Source organism: Elephas maximus, chromosome 17 (genome assembly GCF_024166365.1).
Source record: "Elephas maximus indicus isolate mEleMax1 chromosome 17, mEleMax1 primary haplotype, whole genome shotgun sequence".
In the NCBI taxonomy this organism is placed as follows: domain Eukaryota; kingdom Metazoa; phylum Chordata; class Mammalia; order Proboscidea; family Elephantidae; genus Elephas; species Elephas maximus.
This window is the reverse complement of record NC_064835.1, coordinates 64700723-64718739: the sequence shown is the minus strand read 5'-3', so window position 1 is coordinate 64718739 and position 18017 is coordinate 64700723. Positions and strand designations below refer to the sequence as shown.

Below are 18017 nucleotides of genomic sequence, written 5' to 3'. Positions count from 1 at the left end.
AGACTGAATGTATAACTGGTTCGAATTAAATGTATAAATGACTTTTTAATTTTGTTGTGTTGATATAAATATGACTTCTTATAAAATGTTTTGCTGTTTTTGAACTAGACTCTGTGGTTAGTGTTACGTTGTTTTGTTACATCCTTCTATTCTAAAATGATTGAACATAATAGTAGGATTTTAATCTTTTTGTATAATCCTTTTTAACTTTATTAACTTGAAACAAGTTTATTCAGTTATTTTATCTGGTTTGTTACCCCAAGTATACTAGAGAAAATCTTGGTCTTAGCATTAAAATTGGGTCAGGGAGACAGGGAGAACCTTTAAATTATCATTTTCCAACTCTCAGCCTTGAAAAATGGGAATTAGCTTGCTTTCAGGACGTTTTAGCTTACTGTTTAATGTGTATTTTGATACTTTGTAAAAGCAACTGTGGTGAGATGAAGGGATAGTATAAAAAAAATTATGTACACTGCTTTGTGTTTTCAGAGGATGAAAGCTTGTCCTTTAGTCTACACAAACTAGTGACTCAGAACCTTGTTTTGGCCACATGTAACTTCTCATTTTGAGGAATACCCCCTTATCACCACTTTCCCCTTGCCTCACCAATCAAAAATCTGCCTTTCACTGCTCTTCAGTGAGACTCACTGATGTAGAATCTCTCTTTTCCCTTCCTTATGAGTGATTCACTCATATTTCCTACTGTCGGCGTCATAAGAGCTTGTAGAGCTTTGAAACAACAGCTTGAAAAGTTTAGTATGGAAAGTGTTTAATTTTATTTAGTGCGCTGTTGAATTTTAAGATGCCTGAAAAGCAATTTTTATGGATTTTTATTCTTAGTAATGAAGTCTTACAAAATAAGACTGTTTTAAGTGATAAAAGTGACTATGAAGACATTAAAAATACATTGGTAACTTTTAACAACAGATTGAACATCATTACAGCAGTTAAACGTTCACATACTTAAAAAGTAGTACTTCTAGCAATGTTTGATATAAAAGCCCACAAAGGGCTCAGTAGACCTACAGCTTGGCCACAGTTACTCTGTAACTGGTAAGTAATAGGCTCTTGGAAAGATCCACTGTACACAGATTTCCATTTGACAGATTTTTTTCCAGGTCTATAAGAATAGCTATTATCTGTACTTTGGTAATTCTTTTTCTTCTCAGTAGTTAGACTTTTATCTGAAAATGAAAGATACTTCTTAATGATTTTGCATGTAGTTGTCTAATCTTACAAAATTAATTAAAATGTTCTAGTGCTAATAAGTTATTAATTCTCATTTTGCAATTGGTTTTTTTTTTTTTTTGAGTTACATAGCATTGGTGAAAAATAAGTGCAATATAGTCAGAATATTTCACTTTTCTTTTGGAGTAAACTAATCCTTAGACAATATTGTGTGTTTGAAGCACTTGCAGGTACTACTGTATCATAAATATGATCCTTTGGGTCCAGTGTAAGCTACTGAAATAGATTTCCTACTTAAAGGAATTCTCAAGTGGATATATTGATAATTTAATAATAACCCATGTTTTGCTTGTACCACTCCTCCTTACACGCACACACATACACACACACTAGTAAACAGGATTTATTTATCATGTATGTAAGGGTCCAAATGAGGATGCTAGGTGAAATTTTCACCAGTTCACTAATAATGCTGGGGAGTACTGCTGGCCATCTGGAATAAACACTACGCTTCAGTATTGTTAGATCTTAATCTAAGGTTTCTTAGGCTATGTGTGGTATGGTGTTAAGCTTTGTTCTCATACCCAAGTTTTATTGTATGCCTTTTCTGAAGATTGTGAAACTGGTATTGTAGGGGGGAATTAGATACCTGTATCCTGAGATATTTCAGATTTAGTATTAATTGAATAAGAGTAATGGAATCCTACACATTTCCTTCTTTTGTGAAAACTGCTTTTACAAGATTCCTTCCTGGAATCTTTTTTTTTTTTTTAATCCCAATTCCCAGAATATGGCTGTTTTACTTTGATCTTTAAAAGATTGGCTGGAGCCCTGGTGGTGCAGTGGTTAAGAGCTATGGCTGCTAACCAGAAGGCCAGCAGTTTAAATCCACCAGCTGCTCCATGGAAACCCTATGGGGCAGTTCTACTCTGTCTTATAGGTTTGCTATGTGTCAAAATTAACTCAGTGGTAACGGGTTTGCCTTGTGTAAGTCTTTACATCCCTGGTTAGGTTTATTCCTAGGTATTTCATCCTTTTGGGGGCTATTGTAAATGATACTGATTTCTCGATTTTGTTTTCAGAGCCCTCGTTAGTGTAGAGGAAAAAAAAAACAAACCCATTACTGTTAAGTCGATTCCAACTCATAGCGACCCTATAGGACAGAGTAGAGCTGCCCCATACAGTTTCCAAGAGCACCTGGTGGATTTGAACTGCTTACCTTTTGGTTAGCAGCTATAGTTCTTAACCACTATACCACCAGGGTTTCTGTTTTAGAGGAATCCAGCTGATATTTGGGTTAATCTTGTCCCCGGCTGCTTTGAGAATTCTTGTACTAGTTTCGGTAACTTCCTTTTGGAGTCTCTGGGATTTTCTGTGTATAGAATCACATCATTCATGAATAAGGGTAGTTTTACTCCTTCATTTCCTTTTCTTCCCTTATTGCTTTTGCTAGAACTTCCAGTACTGTGTTGAATAGGAGTGGTGATAAAAGGGCATCCTTGGGGAATGCTGTCAGTCTTTCTCCATTGAGAGTAATGTTGGTTGTTGGATTTGCGTACATGGCCTTAATTATGTTGAGGATTTAATTCCTTTCCTTTGTTGCTGAGAGTTTTTAGCAGGAAAGGGTGTTGGATTTTATCAGATGCCTTTTCTTTGTCGATTGAGATGATCATGTGATTCTTTATTTTTGTTTTATTTATGTGATGAGTTACATTGATTTTGTAATGTTGAACCATCCTTGCATCCCTAGTATGAACCCTGCTTGATTGATGTATTTTTGTTGTTGTTGAATTCTTTTGGCTAGAGTTTTGTTAAAAATTTTTGCTTCTTTATTCCTGAGAGATACTGGTCTGTAATTTTCTGTTTTAATGATGTCTTTGCTTGTCTTTGGTATCAGGGTTATGCTGGCTTCATAGAATGAATTAGGAAGTATTCCTTCCTTTTCTGTGTTCTGGAATACTTTAAGTAGAATTGGTGTCAACTCTTCTCTGAATGTTTGGTAGAATTCTCTGTGAAGCTGTCTGGGCCAGAGCTTTTTTTGTTGTTTTTGTTGTTGGGAGTTATTTGTTTTGTTGTTTTAATGACATCTTTGATTACTTTTTTTGTTATGGACCTGTTCAAATTTTCTGCTTCCATCTGTGTTAGTTTAGGTATGTTGTGTGTCCATTTCTTCTAGGTTTTCAAGTTGTTGCAGTATATTCTTTCTTAGTATTTTGTCAGGATCCTTTTTATCTGAGCTGGTTCTGTTGTAATGTCACCCATCTCATTTCTTACTTTGGTTATTTGTATCTTTTTTTTTTTTTTTTTCAGTTTGGCCAGTGGTTCGTCAGTTTTTTGATCCTCTCAAAGAACCAACTTTAGTTTTATTGATTCCATTGTTTTTCTATCTATTTCTGCTCTGATCTTTATTAATTTTATTTCCTCTGGTGACTGTGGGCTTCTTTTGCTCTTCTTTTCTACTTATTCTAGTTGTAGGGATAAGCTGTTGATTTTGGCTCTCTTCTTTTTTCTCAACACTGAGACTTTTTCCCATATTAGCCAGAAAAACAAGATACTAATTTTGGGTGAATAATTTCTATGAAGAAAGCACTATTATTTTTGAAGACCAACACATAAGAACAATTGTGAAATTAAAACCATTTTCCAAGTAGGTTTGTGTTTTCTGAAGTGTAGAGCTTCATAGTGATTTATTTTATATTGAAAATCATAAACGGTGTGTTGGATTTTGTTTTTGCGGTGGGGTGTACGAACTTCAAACATGGTAAAAAGGGAAAAACTGCCTTGAGTTCGGAATCAAAACTTCCACTGTTATTTTTCTAGCCCAATAGATCCCTTGTTTGTAAAGCCTTCAGGGTTTATACACAGTTCAGATCAAAGAATTTGAATTTAATCCTCAGTGTTAGAATTGAATCTTGTAACTTAAAAACAATGACATATGTTTTGAGAAATAGTATTCATATAACTGCTATAACTGTCAGTGTCACAACTTTTCTTATCTTTGTTATAGTTACGCTTGGCCACAGATTTTATTTTGATAATCCTAAGACTTTGGAACACTTAAAATCAGTGAGTGATGTCTGAATATAAGGGATGTGAATTACTTCACATAAAAAACCTTGAAACATTTTCCAGTATACAAAGAGTAGCTTGCACAAATGAATAAAATGCATATTGGTTAAGGACTATGGTTACTGAAATATTCAACTTAAAATTGATTCCTTAAGCTCTTTGCTTTTACAACATTTCATAAAGAATGGTTCCTCTGATCTCTTAAAAAGTTTGCTCTTTTTGAAAACTTAAACTTCCATCTTTGTGAGAGAGGACTGGTTTCTTTTGGCTCAAATCATTAGGCCATGGTGATGGTAGGCGCTTAACAGTTTTTCTGAGCTTCTGAAATATAATTAAAACATCTCAGGACACAGATACACATCGTATGGCATGGTTAGTGAAAGATCATATGGCCTCCTTTTGAAAAGCATTAGCTGTTGTCAGTGTCTCATTCCTTCCTTCGTTGAAAATCGGAGAAAAAAGTCAGTATTCTTTACTATGAGGTAGCGATGTGGCATGATTACTTTCAGGTGTCTTCCTCTAACCTGCTGCTTCTAATGTAACTATGTAAATATATTTTTTAACCTTTTATTGGTGTTGATAGCAAGCTGGACATTGTCTTCAGAAGCTAAGATTTTCCTGTAATTCTTCAGGATAACCTGTGATGGGTGGAAATTTAATGTAAAAAATAATTTATTTGTGTGTCTCGGTGAAGTAGTGGAATTACGGAATCACTGTTTGTTTACTTTGGATTTAGAAGACCATGATGTGATAAGATCAATTGCATGTATTTTCTCCATGTCTTCTGAATAATTTTACTTAAATGTTTAAGTTATGTATTGGAATTTTAAATGATTCCCTGTAACTGGAAGAATTTCTTTTAACATATACCTTCTCATAATGTAGCCAAAGACACTTAGATTTTATTGAAGGGCTATATGCTCATGCTGAGTTTCTCCTTTAGCTTTAAATCTCCAACAGAGTATGTAAAGGATACTTTCAAAGAAAGCTTTAAGTATTATCATTAATACGATTTGGAAAATTAGAAACAAATCTATTTGAGATCCAAAAACAAGAGGCGTTGTGACTTAGAATGTAGCCTTTTCCCTCTACCAGTTTTTTTTATATTCCTTTCAGTTAGGGTTCACTTATAAAATTTAAAATTTCAATGCATGGATGATTAGTTTCATTGTAGAATTATACACATATTTTATTATTTCAGTTTCCACTCTTGCAAACATGGGACCTAACAGTTTGAGGTGCCACAGATTCACAGTCCTCCTTCTGATGTCAGGAGCGAACTAGATCCAGGAGGAAAAAAACTGGTCTTAAGGCATATGATCATATCGATAACAATACTTTTGCCATTATTTCCTTTGAACTAAAAAGAAACCTGCAGTGCAGGGTAGAATCTCTTTTAAAATTTTATATTGTTCTCACATACTTATGTCAAAACACCTTAACCATTTTTTTGCTGATTGGCTGGATTTCCTAATGCTTGCTAATGCATCAGGAAGTCTTAACAATTGGCATCAACAGAGTTATTTATAATGGTTGAATTCTCATCATAGTTTGATTTTTGTTTGTGTTTTTTTGTTTGTTTGTTTTTAAATACTTTTAGCCCCGACTTGAAAAACAGTCCAGTTGATGAGAGTGAGGTGCAAACAGCAGCTGATAGTCCCTCTGTTAAACCTAGTGAGGTTGAAGAAGAAACTACTCCCAGCATTCATACAGAACCTTCTGTACAGCAGGAAGAGCCTTGTGAGGAACAACTTGAAAAGCCACTATGTGAATCTGACCTCGCTATTGAAACATTGGAAGTTGAGACTCAAGGAGAGGAAATCAAGGTGGAAATTCCTTTGGTAATACCTACTCAAGGCAGCATTGAATTATTCTCTGAAAATGTAGAGGAGTCTGCTTTAAATCAGCAGGTGTATACCACTGACTTTGAAAAGGAAGAGGCAGAAATTGTTAACCCCGAAACAGAATTATCAGTTCCTGACAGTACATTTATAGAAGAAAGGAACATTAAAGGAATTCTAGAAGAATCTCCATCTGAAGCAGAAGACTTCTTTTCTGGAATTACACAGTCTGTGGTAGAAGACGTAGCTGAAATGGATAAACATGAAACTGTTTCAGAAACAGTACTGCCTGCCTGTGTTGTGGCCTTAGTACCAGGAATTTCCATTGGGGATGAGAATGCGATGAGCAAAAAGGGAATGTCTGAAAAAAGTAACATCGATGAAAAGGAGGAGAATGAATTTAATACTAAGGAAACTACAGTGGATCTGCAAATAGGAGCAGAGAAGGCTGAAAAGAATAAAGCTGGGATGGTGGCAGAGAAGTTGGAAAAGATTGTGGCAATAATGAAAGAAAAGCCTGCAGAAAACACTGTGACCAAGTCATACCCAAATAAAGGAGTGGGTCAAGCGAGTAAGCCTGATGAAACTGGTAAAACTAGTATCCCGACTACGTCAAATGTATCTAGCAGTAAATCAACCTTCAAGGCTGCTATAGTCTCTTCTCCAAAGGCAAAAACTACAGCTTCAAAAACTGAAAATCAGAAAAGTTTTCTAAAATCTGTGCTCAGAGATCAAATAAATGCTGAAAAGAAACTTTCAGCCAAGGAATTGGGTCTCCTTAAACCTACAAATGCCGGGTCAGGCTTGGGAGAAAGCAGCAGTAAATCCAAACTCACTCAGAGTGGTGTTACCAGAGGTGGAAGTGGAAGAATATCAGCCCCACAAGGCAAGGATTCTAAATTGGATTACAGGGATATAACAAAACAGTCTCAGGAAACAGAGACTAGACCTTCCATCATGAAACGGGATGACAGCAACACTAAGGTGAGGAGGGTAGGAAGACTGGCTCAGTGTATCTTTGAAGTGATTAGCTCTGCTGCTCTAACTATGGAGTAGGAGATGTAATCTTGTTTCATACTTCATCTCCTCACTCCACCCAAAGCTCCTATTCCCTTTTTTAAATGATGCCATTGATTTAAGCCAGTAGACATTTAGAGTATCAAACTCAGGTTCATAATTTATTAACAGGTTTCAAAAGCATTGTTCTGAAAAAATTTGGTCAGAAGTCTAACTTTGTGGTTAAAATGGCTGCAGTGAATCTCGTAAGGTGATTTAGTACTCTACTTCTGAATGGGAAACAGTTTTCTTATTTAAACTGAATCTTCCTTTATCAGGTCACTTACTGATTACCCAACTCAGGCATTGTGTCTATAGGGAAAAAAAGATGAGTAAAACTGAATTTAACTACAGCTTTTAGAGACTATGCCTGTACTATTTGATGATTGGTGACTTAGTTCTGTATACTTGTTAAATGCTGTATTTGCTTAATTGAATGTGATTGGATAATGTTTTTTTTTTTTTTGCCCCCAAGAAGAACATTAGTAACCTGGCAGTAATTTTTTTCTGTATTTTTTATTTAATATTTCAGACTTTGGTTGGGCAAAACACTAAGAATCCTAAAAGCACCACTGGTAGAAGTTCCAAGTCTAAAGAGGTAAGAAATGATTCACTGACCCTTTTCCACCCCTCCAGAGCAGAATTCACCTGTCTTATAATTTATGTGGAGCCCTGGTGGCAAAGTGGGTAAGAGCTCAGGCTACTAACCAAAACGCCGGCAGTTCGAATCCACCAGGCACTCTTTGGAAACTCTATGGGGCAGTTCTGCTCTGTCTTATAGGGCTGTTAGGTGTCAGAATCGACTCAACAGCACACAACAACATAACTTAATCTTCTTTATAAGAATTAGTTAATTCGTATGCTTAAAGAGCAAGAGATATAGAGCTAGGGACAGGAATGAGATGTTCTATTTTTGACCATATCATTAATTTACTTTTAGCATTGAGATAGGGTTAAATAATAAGTTTGTGTTCTTGGTGGAAACTTTGCAAACAGTTAAGCAGGAACAGAAGATGAATTAAAGTAGGAAAATACCACCAATCTCATATTAATAGGGAATAGGTTATAAACATGAAATGAAGTCATATATAAGGGAGAGAAGCATTTGACTATAGTGAGTTCACTCAGTGGAACTGCTAAACAGGTGATCCTTTTTGGTCTGGCTCTAATTTAACCCAACTGGATGTGCTCTAGAGCCCATCTAGGAGCCCTGGTGGCTCAATGGTTAAGAGCTACAGCTGCTGACCAAAAGGTGGGCAGTGCGAATCCATCAAGCGCTCCTTGGAAACCCTATGGGGCAGTTCTACTCTGTCCTATATGGTTGGGATAACTCAGAATGGACTCAAGGCAGAGGGCTTGGTTTTGGTTTTAGGTGGGCTCTAAGACATACTTTTCTGAATTCTACCACCAGACAAACTTCTTAAATTTTATATGTGATTGATATTTTAGGTTTCAACCATTTATAGAATTTTTTTTCCATTATTTCACTTTCTTTTCCTCCTGGTATGGGATAGATTTGGATCTGTTTTCTTGGTGCAAAGAGTAATGTTAGTAGCTTCAGAAACAGAAGAAAAGGTTGTGGTTTGTTCCATTGGCTTAATAAATTGATAGTGCAATTGCTTACAGACTTCCCCAAAAAGCTGTTGGGTATGTATTCTACTGTCATTGTTATATGTACTACTAATTGCATACTAAATGTGCGGGAGGCCTGCTGAGAATTTCTTTTCATTACTGTTAGCACCATTTTTCAAATTTATAGATACTATCTTTTTAAGTATAGTTACATTAAGTTATAGTAACTGCTTTCTCAAAATGTAAACTTTATTTCTTAGCATCTTATATCGTAAAATGTCTTTGGATGGATGGGTGGATTGATATGAATTGGTCATTGAAACAATCTAATTGGCTGTTCACATTATATTAATAGTTTAATAAATGCTTTAAATGTATTTCGTGCATCCTATTTCAAAACTTATACATCATTTAGGAAATAATAATAACCTTTTCTTTATTTTATAGAAATTAAGTAAAGGTAGAATTAGGTCAATGTTGTTAAGATTTTTACCTTTGGAATTGTTTATGAATTAAACTAATTCATTTGTGGGTTCTTTTTTTTTAGTACTAATTTTAACCTTTGGAACCTTGTTTGCACTGAAATTCTAACAAATGATATATTGGGACTATTTGGAACCTAGCCAGTGGTCAGTCGTTATTCTCAACACTGATTTTTAACTTCCCAACAGGAACCATTATTTCCATTTAATTTGGATGAATTTGTTACTGTGGATGAGGTTATAGAAGAAGTGAATCCTTCTCAAGCCAAGCAGAATCCACCAAAGGGGAAAAGGAAAGAAGCTCTCAAAAATACCCCTTCCTCTGAACTTAACTTCAAGAAGAAGGGGAAAAGTTCTGCCCCTCATGTTGTTGAGGGTGAATTATCTTTCGTAACATTGGATGAGATTGGGGAAGAGGAAGACGCAGCTGCACACCTAGCACAAGCTCTAGTCACTGTGGATGAAGTCATTGATGAAGAAGAACTAAATATGGAGGAAATGGTAAAAAATTCAAATTCACTTCTTACATTAGATGAGTTAATTGATCAAGATGATTGCATTTCCCATAGCGAACCTAAAGATGTGACTGTCCTGTCAGTGGCTGAAGAACAAGACCTTCTCAAACAAGAACGCTTGGTAACTGTGGATGAAATTGGAGAAGTAGAGGAATTACCTTTAAATGAATCAACAGACATAACTTTTGCCACTTTAAATACTAAAGGAGATGAGGGAAATACTGTAACGGATTCCATTGGGTTCATTTCTTCTCAGATGCCCGAAGACCCTTCTACTTTAGTTACTGTAGATGAAATACAAGATGAAAACAGTGATCTTCATTTAGTGACCTTGGATGAAGTAACTGAAGAAGATGAAGACTCTCTGGCAGATTTTAACAACCTTAAAGAAGAGCTTAACTTTGTTACTGTTGATGAAGTTGGAGAGGAAGAAGATGGAGAAAATGATTTAAAAGTTGAGTTAACACAAAGCAAAAATGATCATCCCACAGGTAAAAGGGGGGAGAGAAAAAAGAGAGCCGTGGACACAAAGAAGACAAAACTTGCCTTGTCCCAAGTGAGTCAAGTAAATGAGAATGTTAAGGAAGAAGATTTGAAAGCCATGATTGAAAGACATTTAGCTGGTAGGTACTTGGCAATGATAATTTTCCTGTTTTATGAGGGAAATATAGTTAAAGCTAATTTTAAAATATAGGTTGGCATTACTAATAATTTCACCCAGTATTGTTATAAGAAGGCAACAAATAAACATTTATAGCTAGTGATATGTTTTCCAAAAAAATGTGTTAAAGTTTCACAGATTTCTCTTAGTTAAAGAACAGAGCTTACCCTCAAGTTATTGCACATCAAGAAAAGACAACAAAAACAGAAAGCAAGCTAGAGTACCCAGATTAGAACTGAAGTGAAATGGTATCTGGGAAAAACACAGCTTTGGATAAGCAGAAGGATGTTTGCCCCAGAACTGCTTCCCAGTTTTTATTTTGACATAGAATTTAGAGAAATTCATAAAGGTACTATTTTACTTTTAAGTAATATTTTGGTGGTACAGAATAATAGGTCAGCTTACTTTGAAGACTTGAGGGAGATCAAAATCATTTCCATGTAAGAAAATCTTGAAAGATTTGTCTGAACTAAGAATAAAACAGTAGAAAGATCCTACAGGTTTATGGAGCAAATCGGAAAATTACGTATAAGCTGTCTGGAACAAGATACATGGAAAAAAGAAAAGGAGAGTGTTTAGACTGATGCTGAATATTTTTTAATAGACTTCTCCTATTTTATATCAGGAATAGATTTCCTTTCCAGATTGGGTTATTGTTTTGTTTGCAAGTGTAAGATGTTGAAGTTACTTGTTATTCAGGGTTAAAAAGCAATTTAAATACTGTTACTATAGCAATAAATTAGACTTTCTCTTTAAAGCTAAAACGCCAACCAAGAGAGTTAGAATTGGGAAAACACCACCATCAGAAAAAGCTGTTGAAACAGAACCAGCAAAAGGTGAAGAGGTCTTCAGAATTAGTGAAGGTAAAGCAGGATTAATGGAAGCGGGGGGAGGAGAGTAACACAGCATGAGGTAGCAGTTAAAGTTCCAAAGATCTACAACCTAAGAAGAAAAGTAGAAAATAAATGAAATAGAGGAGGGAGAAAAAGGCAACCTTATAATTATTAGATCTGGGTAAAGACTTTTATCTTTGTAATTTAGAGAGATAATGGAAGTAACATAATGTGAAAAATTTGTGGAAATGATCCACAAAAAGTTATTGCAACCATGTTGCAGCTTTAGGTAGAGATCATTTATCAACTATTATGTGTGGACCAGGAGCCCTAGTGGCACAGTGGTTAAAGTGCTCTCCTGCTATAACTAAAAGGTTGGCAGTTCGAGCCTACCAGCTGCTCCTGTGAGAAGGATGCGGCAGCCTGCTGTAAAGATTTACAGCCTTGGAAACCCTATGGAGCAGTTCTGCTCTGTCCTACAAGGTCATTCTGTTTTTTTAAATACATCAACCAGATCCCTTGCCTTGTGGATGCTGCAAAACAGCCAGCCAATGAATGAAATAAGATATCTTACTGACATTAATGCAGTTTATCTAGAAACGAATAGGGAACAGTATCTAGTAAGGGAAAACATTCTAGCCCCTCAACAAATATTTGTCATTGTTTCTGTCATACTCAGAGCCGAATACTAAAAAGTGTAAAAAGCACACAGTTCCAGATCTTAGGGAGTTTACTGACTTGGAGAGGTAAAGCAAAAAAAAAAAAAAAAATCAACTGTTAGTATGAATTAAACAGCGCTATAAGGGGATTCCTTTTACTGGTCTCTTTGCAGCATCCTTCTTTCCCTCTTGGTCTTCTGTCTTATTTTCTCTAAAGAAAAACTGCCAACCAGGATTCAGTCTCAGAGGTTTATTGAATCTGATCTCAGCTGGGTCCTCCACAAGTGTTGCACGACAATCTGTTATAGACCTTTTTTCTTTCCCATTTCCTAACATGGTGTAGTAATATGAGCTTTTGCCCCTTTATGCATCACCTAGCCCATCCTAACTGGCTGACCTGGCTTTCATTTCAACTTAGCAGGGCATATACAGAATCTTTCCTGTCTGCCAACTTGTGTTTTATCCACATTGGCTCCTTTCACATGAAATATGGTCAAGTCTTTCCAATTAAGGAAAAAGTATCCTTACACTTGGATCCCTGTAGCTCCCATCTTTTCTCCTCTTTATATTTACTTCTTTTGGTTTCTTTAGTTTCATTCTCTACTACTTTCCTGAAACTGATCTTGAAAAAGAACCCCCATTGGATTCCTGTCATAATTGGAGGTTTTTTGGTTTATTTCTTCCCCTTTAATTTTATTTGACTTTCTTGCATGGTTTGTTTTTGTCAATCATACCTTCTCTTTTGAAGCTTTCTTCCTTAGCCAAGTGGGTACTATTCTTCTCCATAACCACTCCTTGATACCAAGCCAGAGTTGGTGGTTTAGTAAATTAACCTAATAGCTCCTAGCATGATTTCATGAGACTTTGTGGGATTTTTGTGTTATTGGGCAAGTTTAACTACCAGCTGGCCTGGAGCTACCTTAACTGAGTAATATAGAAGGATGATTTTTATTTACTGCCTAGGTAACAATTTGTTTTCATTAATGGGTGATGTGTTTCACAAAAGGAGCCTGCTCAAAAGTCACTTTTCCACACTATTTTTTTTTTTATAATAATCTTTATTGAGCTTCAAGTGAACGTTTACAAATCAAGTCAGTCTGTCACATATAAGCTTATATACACCTTACTCCTTACTCCCACTTACTCTCCCCCTAATGAGTCAGCCCTTCCAGTCTCTCCTTTCGTGGCAATTTTGCTGGTTTCTAACCCTCTCTACCCTCCTGTCTCCCCTCCAGACAGGAGATGCCAACACAGTCCCAAGAGTCCACCTGATACAAATAGCTCACTCTTCATCAGCATCTCTCTCCTACCCATTGTCCAGTCCCTTTCATGTCTGATGCGTTGTCTTAGGGAATGGTTCCTGTCCTGGGCCAACAGAAGGTCTGGGGACCATGACTGCCGGGATTCCTCTAGTCTCAGTCAGACCATTAAGTCTGGTCTTTTTAAGAGAATTTGGGGTCTGCATCCCACTGATCTCCTGCTCCCTCAGGGGTTCTCTGTTGTGCTCCCTGTCAGGGCAGTCATCGGTTGTGGCCAGGCACCATCTAGTTCTTCTGGTCTCAGGATGATGTAAGTCTCTGGTTCATGTGGCCCTTTCTGTCTCTTGGGCTCATAGTTATCGTGTGACCTTGGTGTTCTTCATTCTCCTTTGATCCAGGTCCACACTATTTTGAACTTAATTTGTTTTAATTTACTTAAAAGATAAGTGCGCCTTTGGAGTTGCAGAGCAGATGTGTTTGAGGAAGATTACTTTTGGTGAGGAATAAACTCCTGTAGTAAGAGACTGGATGCAAGGAGACTGGGCCGTTTTAACCGTCAAGTCAGGAAAAGGAAAGCAGGCTTTTTTATAGAGTGTTCAGGACTTGGTGACCAGTGGGATGTGAGGAATAAAAGAGGAGTGGACGATGATTTCAGAGTCCTGGCTATCCCCTCAGAATTGGTAAAGAGTAGTTTAAATAATGGAGGGAGCACTAAACTTGAAATCACAACTCCTGGGTTCTAGTTTTGTCACTTACTGGCTATATGTCCTTGGGCAAATGTGTTCATTACCTCTCTTGATTTTGCTTTCCCCATCTGTGAAGAAATAGGGATGATAATGATTTGATCTGCCTGTCTCACATGGGATAAAAGCTAAATGAACGATGTATATGTGAAAGGGATTGTGAAATACTGTGCAACAGTAAAGGAGTCCCTGGGTGGTACAAACAGTTAAGCACTCAACTACTATCTGAAAAGGTTGGTGGATTGAAAAAAGGTTACAGCCTTGAAAACCCTATGGAGCAGTGCTACTCTGTACACTTGGGGTCACTATGAGTCAGAATTGACTCAATGGCAAGTAACAACAATGTGCACCAGTAAGGTTTTTCAGTTACTGAGGGTAACCAGAATTGCTTTTAGGTTCAGTCTTTCTAAGTTGAAAGGGCCTTAGTACAGAGCATCAGAATCGTTCTCTGTTCATATTCTTTGCCCATTAATTCCCACTCCTCCTACCCCAATACCTTGCATATACTAGAAATTACTAGTTAACTCTTACTAGTAATTATAAAAATTGACCTTCTTTGAGATAATATGTAAATAAAATATGCTGTTAGCTTTAGCCTTGTACCCCTAAATCCATTTAATGAAGCTGAGCAGATTTACCATCTGCTCCTTACATCAAAGAACCTTGGAGAATATTGTACAAAGAGTGGACAGATTGGATTAAGCAAGGAGGGTTTTCTTAGAGAGATGAGTTTTAAGTTTGTCTTTGAAGGCGGGGAGGATTATAGCTTCCTAGTCTATAAATCTATTTTGAATGATGTTTTATCTTTTCTTTGAAAAAACTTAATGACTTCAGCTGATGAAGAATCTGGATTAAGTGACTCAGAACCAGAGCAAAAACGCAAGAAGATTGAGGAGGACTCTCCTTTAAGCAGATCAGTGGAATCTGATGTCCCTGCAGGTAAAGTATAGTGACTTTTTTTCTTAGCCCTATGAAATATAAATTCAGTACCACAGTAAGTGTTATTTAAATGAGTACTTGAGTATCCTTGCTTAGATGGTTTTTTATTTTGGAGTGAAAATTTGTCAGTTTTGCACAGTGGGATTTCTGGAGACAGCTTATTGGGCTGTTTTGTTTTTTTTACCTGACAAGACTGTTTTCATTGCTTCCATGAAGCCTGGAATATGTCTCCTCTTTTATTCTGCTGCTTTCTCTGCTGCAGAATAACTAAAATAGCTGTGGTGAAAAATTGGTAAAATGTTCTTCCTAGGCAGAAACTCCAGTTAAGCAGAACACGCTGAAAAGCTTAGCTAACAAACTGTGTTCATCACCTGCTAAGGAGAGCCGGGGAGGGGACCTTATTTGCTTAGCCAGCATATGCCTTAAACAGGCAGTCGCTCATCATTCTGTCTCTTCACCCTGCTTTGTTGTAACGGGATATTCCTAAGAAGTTTATTTCAGAGACTCAGTATCCGATTCTTCCTCAGTGACCTGGTATTCTGAAGGACTGCTGAGCAATTCTTTGTTCTCTAAAGATTCTCCATGGGCACCTGTTTCCCTTGCAGCATACCAGTGCAGTGGCATTTGGGAATTCCCTGGAGGTTCTGGGATACTACAGAATTTGCTTTAAAAAATAAAATGAAGACATATGTTTTGTGATTAAAAGTTTAATTGCTCTTGATCCCTAGATATATAGCGGTATATACTATGCTTATGTATAAGTATGTACCATGCTTAGTATGTTTGTTACGTTAAGTAAATTGATCAGCACAGCTATAGATAAATTATTAATTTTCCTTCTTTCTCTTCCCTCTTTTTTTGTCCTCTAGATTTGGACTTTCTTGTACCCAAGGCTGGATTCTTCTGTCCAATTTGTTCCCTCTTCTACTCAGGTGAAAAAGCAATGATAAATCACTGCAAGAGTACACGTCATAAGCAAAATACAGAGGTAAATAGTTTTTTAGTCTTTACTCTGCCGCATAAAATCCGCAGGTGCTGTTATTGTCTTAAAGGGAATTACTTAAATGTCTACCCAAAATGTACATTCTTTCCCTTTGGGAGAACTTTTGAATGTTTACACAAGTTTGTTCTTAAGTCCAAAATTTTATTTTTCTTCCTCACTGTGTTTTATTCTGCTGCCCTAGTCACGTACACAATTAGCATAGTAAAGCTTCTGAAATATCTTGACAGAAAGAATCCTGCTTAACTTTGTTTAACCCATTTCCTAAATTGACTGGCTACACTTTTTTCAGTTGCACCTTTCTTTGGGAAATGCTACTCTAGAGAATCTTCGTTAGCCTCAGTGAAGCAATGGTTCTGATTGCTCCCAGATGTTTGAGAGTTGTTTTGCATACCCTCCCTATTGAATTTGTGGCACAGGCACACATCTAACATTTATTGAGCAAGAATGTGTTGTGAGCTTATTAAATCTACTGTCAACTTTATGAGATAGATGCTATCATACCAATTTTAAAGATGAGGAAACAGGCCTAAAGAGATAAGTAACTAAACCCATCACACATGTAGGTAGTGACAGAACTAGAATTTGAACCAGCTCTGTTTTATTCTAGGCCGAAGTCTTTAAACATGGGCTATGCTACCTATGCTCTCAACTTAGTTTATCATGTCATCTCTCCATTTAAAATCTTCCAGTGGCGTCACGTTGCACTTAGAATACTTATCATGGGTTTGTTAAGCCCTCCACAGTCTGATTCCTGTTCTCTGACTTCATTGTTCTTCACCGTTTTTGTTCACTACGTTCTGGCTCTTCTGGCTCTCTCGGTTCTGTTTTTCATACATGAAAGACCCCTTGCTGCCTCTGTACATTTATATTGCTGCTCCTTTGCCTCCTCCCAGTCCCACATGCGTGGCTGGTTCTTCCTTATCTTTTGATCTCAACTCAGGTATCAGCTCCCAGAAAAGCCTTTACCTCAGAAAGACCTACCTAAAATAGAACACACTCCCACCTACCTCCCCCCACAAAAGGGTCAACCTCATTCAGTTACCTTGTTGTATATCTTTTATAGTGCTTTCCACCATCCAGATTTACCTCGTTCACTTATTCCTTTATTTTTTCTCTTTCCCCACTAGAATGTAAACTCCATGAGGTAAAGGACCTTACCTATCTTGTTGACCACTGAACCCCCAGACCAAGCATAATGCTGGTGTATCATAAATATGAGATGACTGATGAGTGAAAGGAAACAATGTTAATATAAGGCACAGTGTTTTCTTATTGTGTAGAATCAGGCTCTTGTAAATTGTAACTACAATGCAATACATTAAATATGTTTGCACACGAAATAACCTCTAATAAGTATTTTGTATTGCAAATTGCTTTTAACAGAAGTTCATGGCCAAGCAAAGAAAGGAAAAGGAGCAGAATGAGGCTGAAGAAAGAAGCTCTAGGTGATTGGGGGGAAAAGAAAAAATTTCATTAGAAATTCATTTAGGGTCCAGTTGATTTGTGTATTTTGTTATCACTTAATTTGTAACTTTTGTTTCAGAAGCAAATATTCATGTTGTACAAATTTCTGATTGCCCTTGATGTAGAGAGACTGATGGGGAAAGTATGATGGGTTTGATTTTTATATCAAATCATCAGGCATGGATAAATATCTTTTAGAGTGTTAAAATAAATGTTCCTACTGTATATTTAAAATACCGTCTTGTGTTTGTGGCTGATTTATTAAAGACTTGCTTGCCTGTGATTGTAGACAAGGTTCTTTTCTACAACCCCTGTGGCTGGGCATGTTTGGAATTCTTCATGTGTTTTTGGAATTCATAGCATGACAGTGTTTCACTGAGTTTCCACCATCCATATACAGGCCAAAGGTTTCTTAAACTTACCAGTTTTCTGGGTAAAATTAGATTATATCATGTTTGGCCCAGGTAGGTTTGAGTAAAACTTTGCTTGGTTTTTTAATGTGCTGGGAAGATTTTTTTTTCTTGCTTTCGATAACACCTGCTGTTTCTGCCAGGACCCACTTAAGTAGCACCTAGTAAGTCGAATCGACGGCACTGATTTTTTAGTAAGTCAGTTAGCATTAACTTGAAACTGCAAAGCAGCCTTTACTTCCCATGGACCCCAGAGTTTTATTTTTAAGCTATTTGAATTATTGAATATATTTGTAAGAAGTTGTAAAGGTACAAAAAAATGA

General features: G+C 36.7%; 1 protein-coding gene across 2 annotated transcripts in view; it reads left to right on the top strand.

Annotated features, from left to right (window-relative positions):
• Positions 1–17521, top strand: part of ZNF638 (zinc finger protein 638) — a 91376-nt gene extending 73855 nt beyond the window's left edge. The window contains exons 22-28 of one of the 2 annotated variants that reach the window (XM_049856338.1): positions 5858–7082; positions 7687–7752; positions 9398–10346; positions 11143–11247; positions 14713–14817; positions 15687–15805; positions 17204–17521. In XM_049856338.1, coding sequence (XP_049712295.1) covers positions 5858–7082; positions 7687–7752; positions 9398–10346; positions 11143–11247; positions 14713–14817; positions 15687–15805; positions 17204–17269 — 2635 coding nt within the window. In that variant the 3' untranslated portion in view covers positions 17270–17521. The remainder of the gene's footprint in view (positions 1–5857; positions 7083–7686; positions 7753–9397; positions 10347–11142; positions 11248–14712; positions 14818–15686; positions 15806–17203) is intronic. The other variant, XM_049856339.1, reaches the window with a different exon arrangement.
• The last annotated feature ends 496 nt before the right edge of the window (positions 17522–18017 follow it).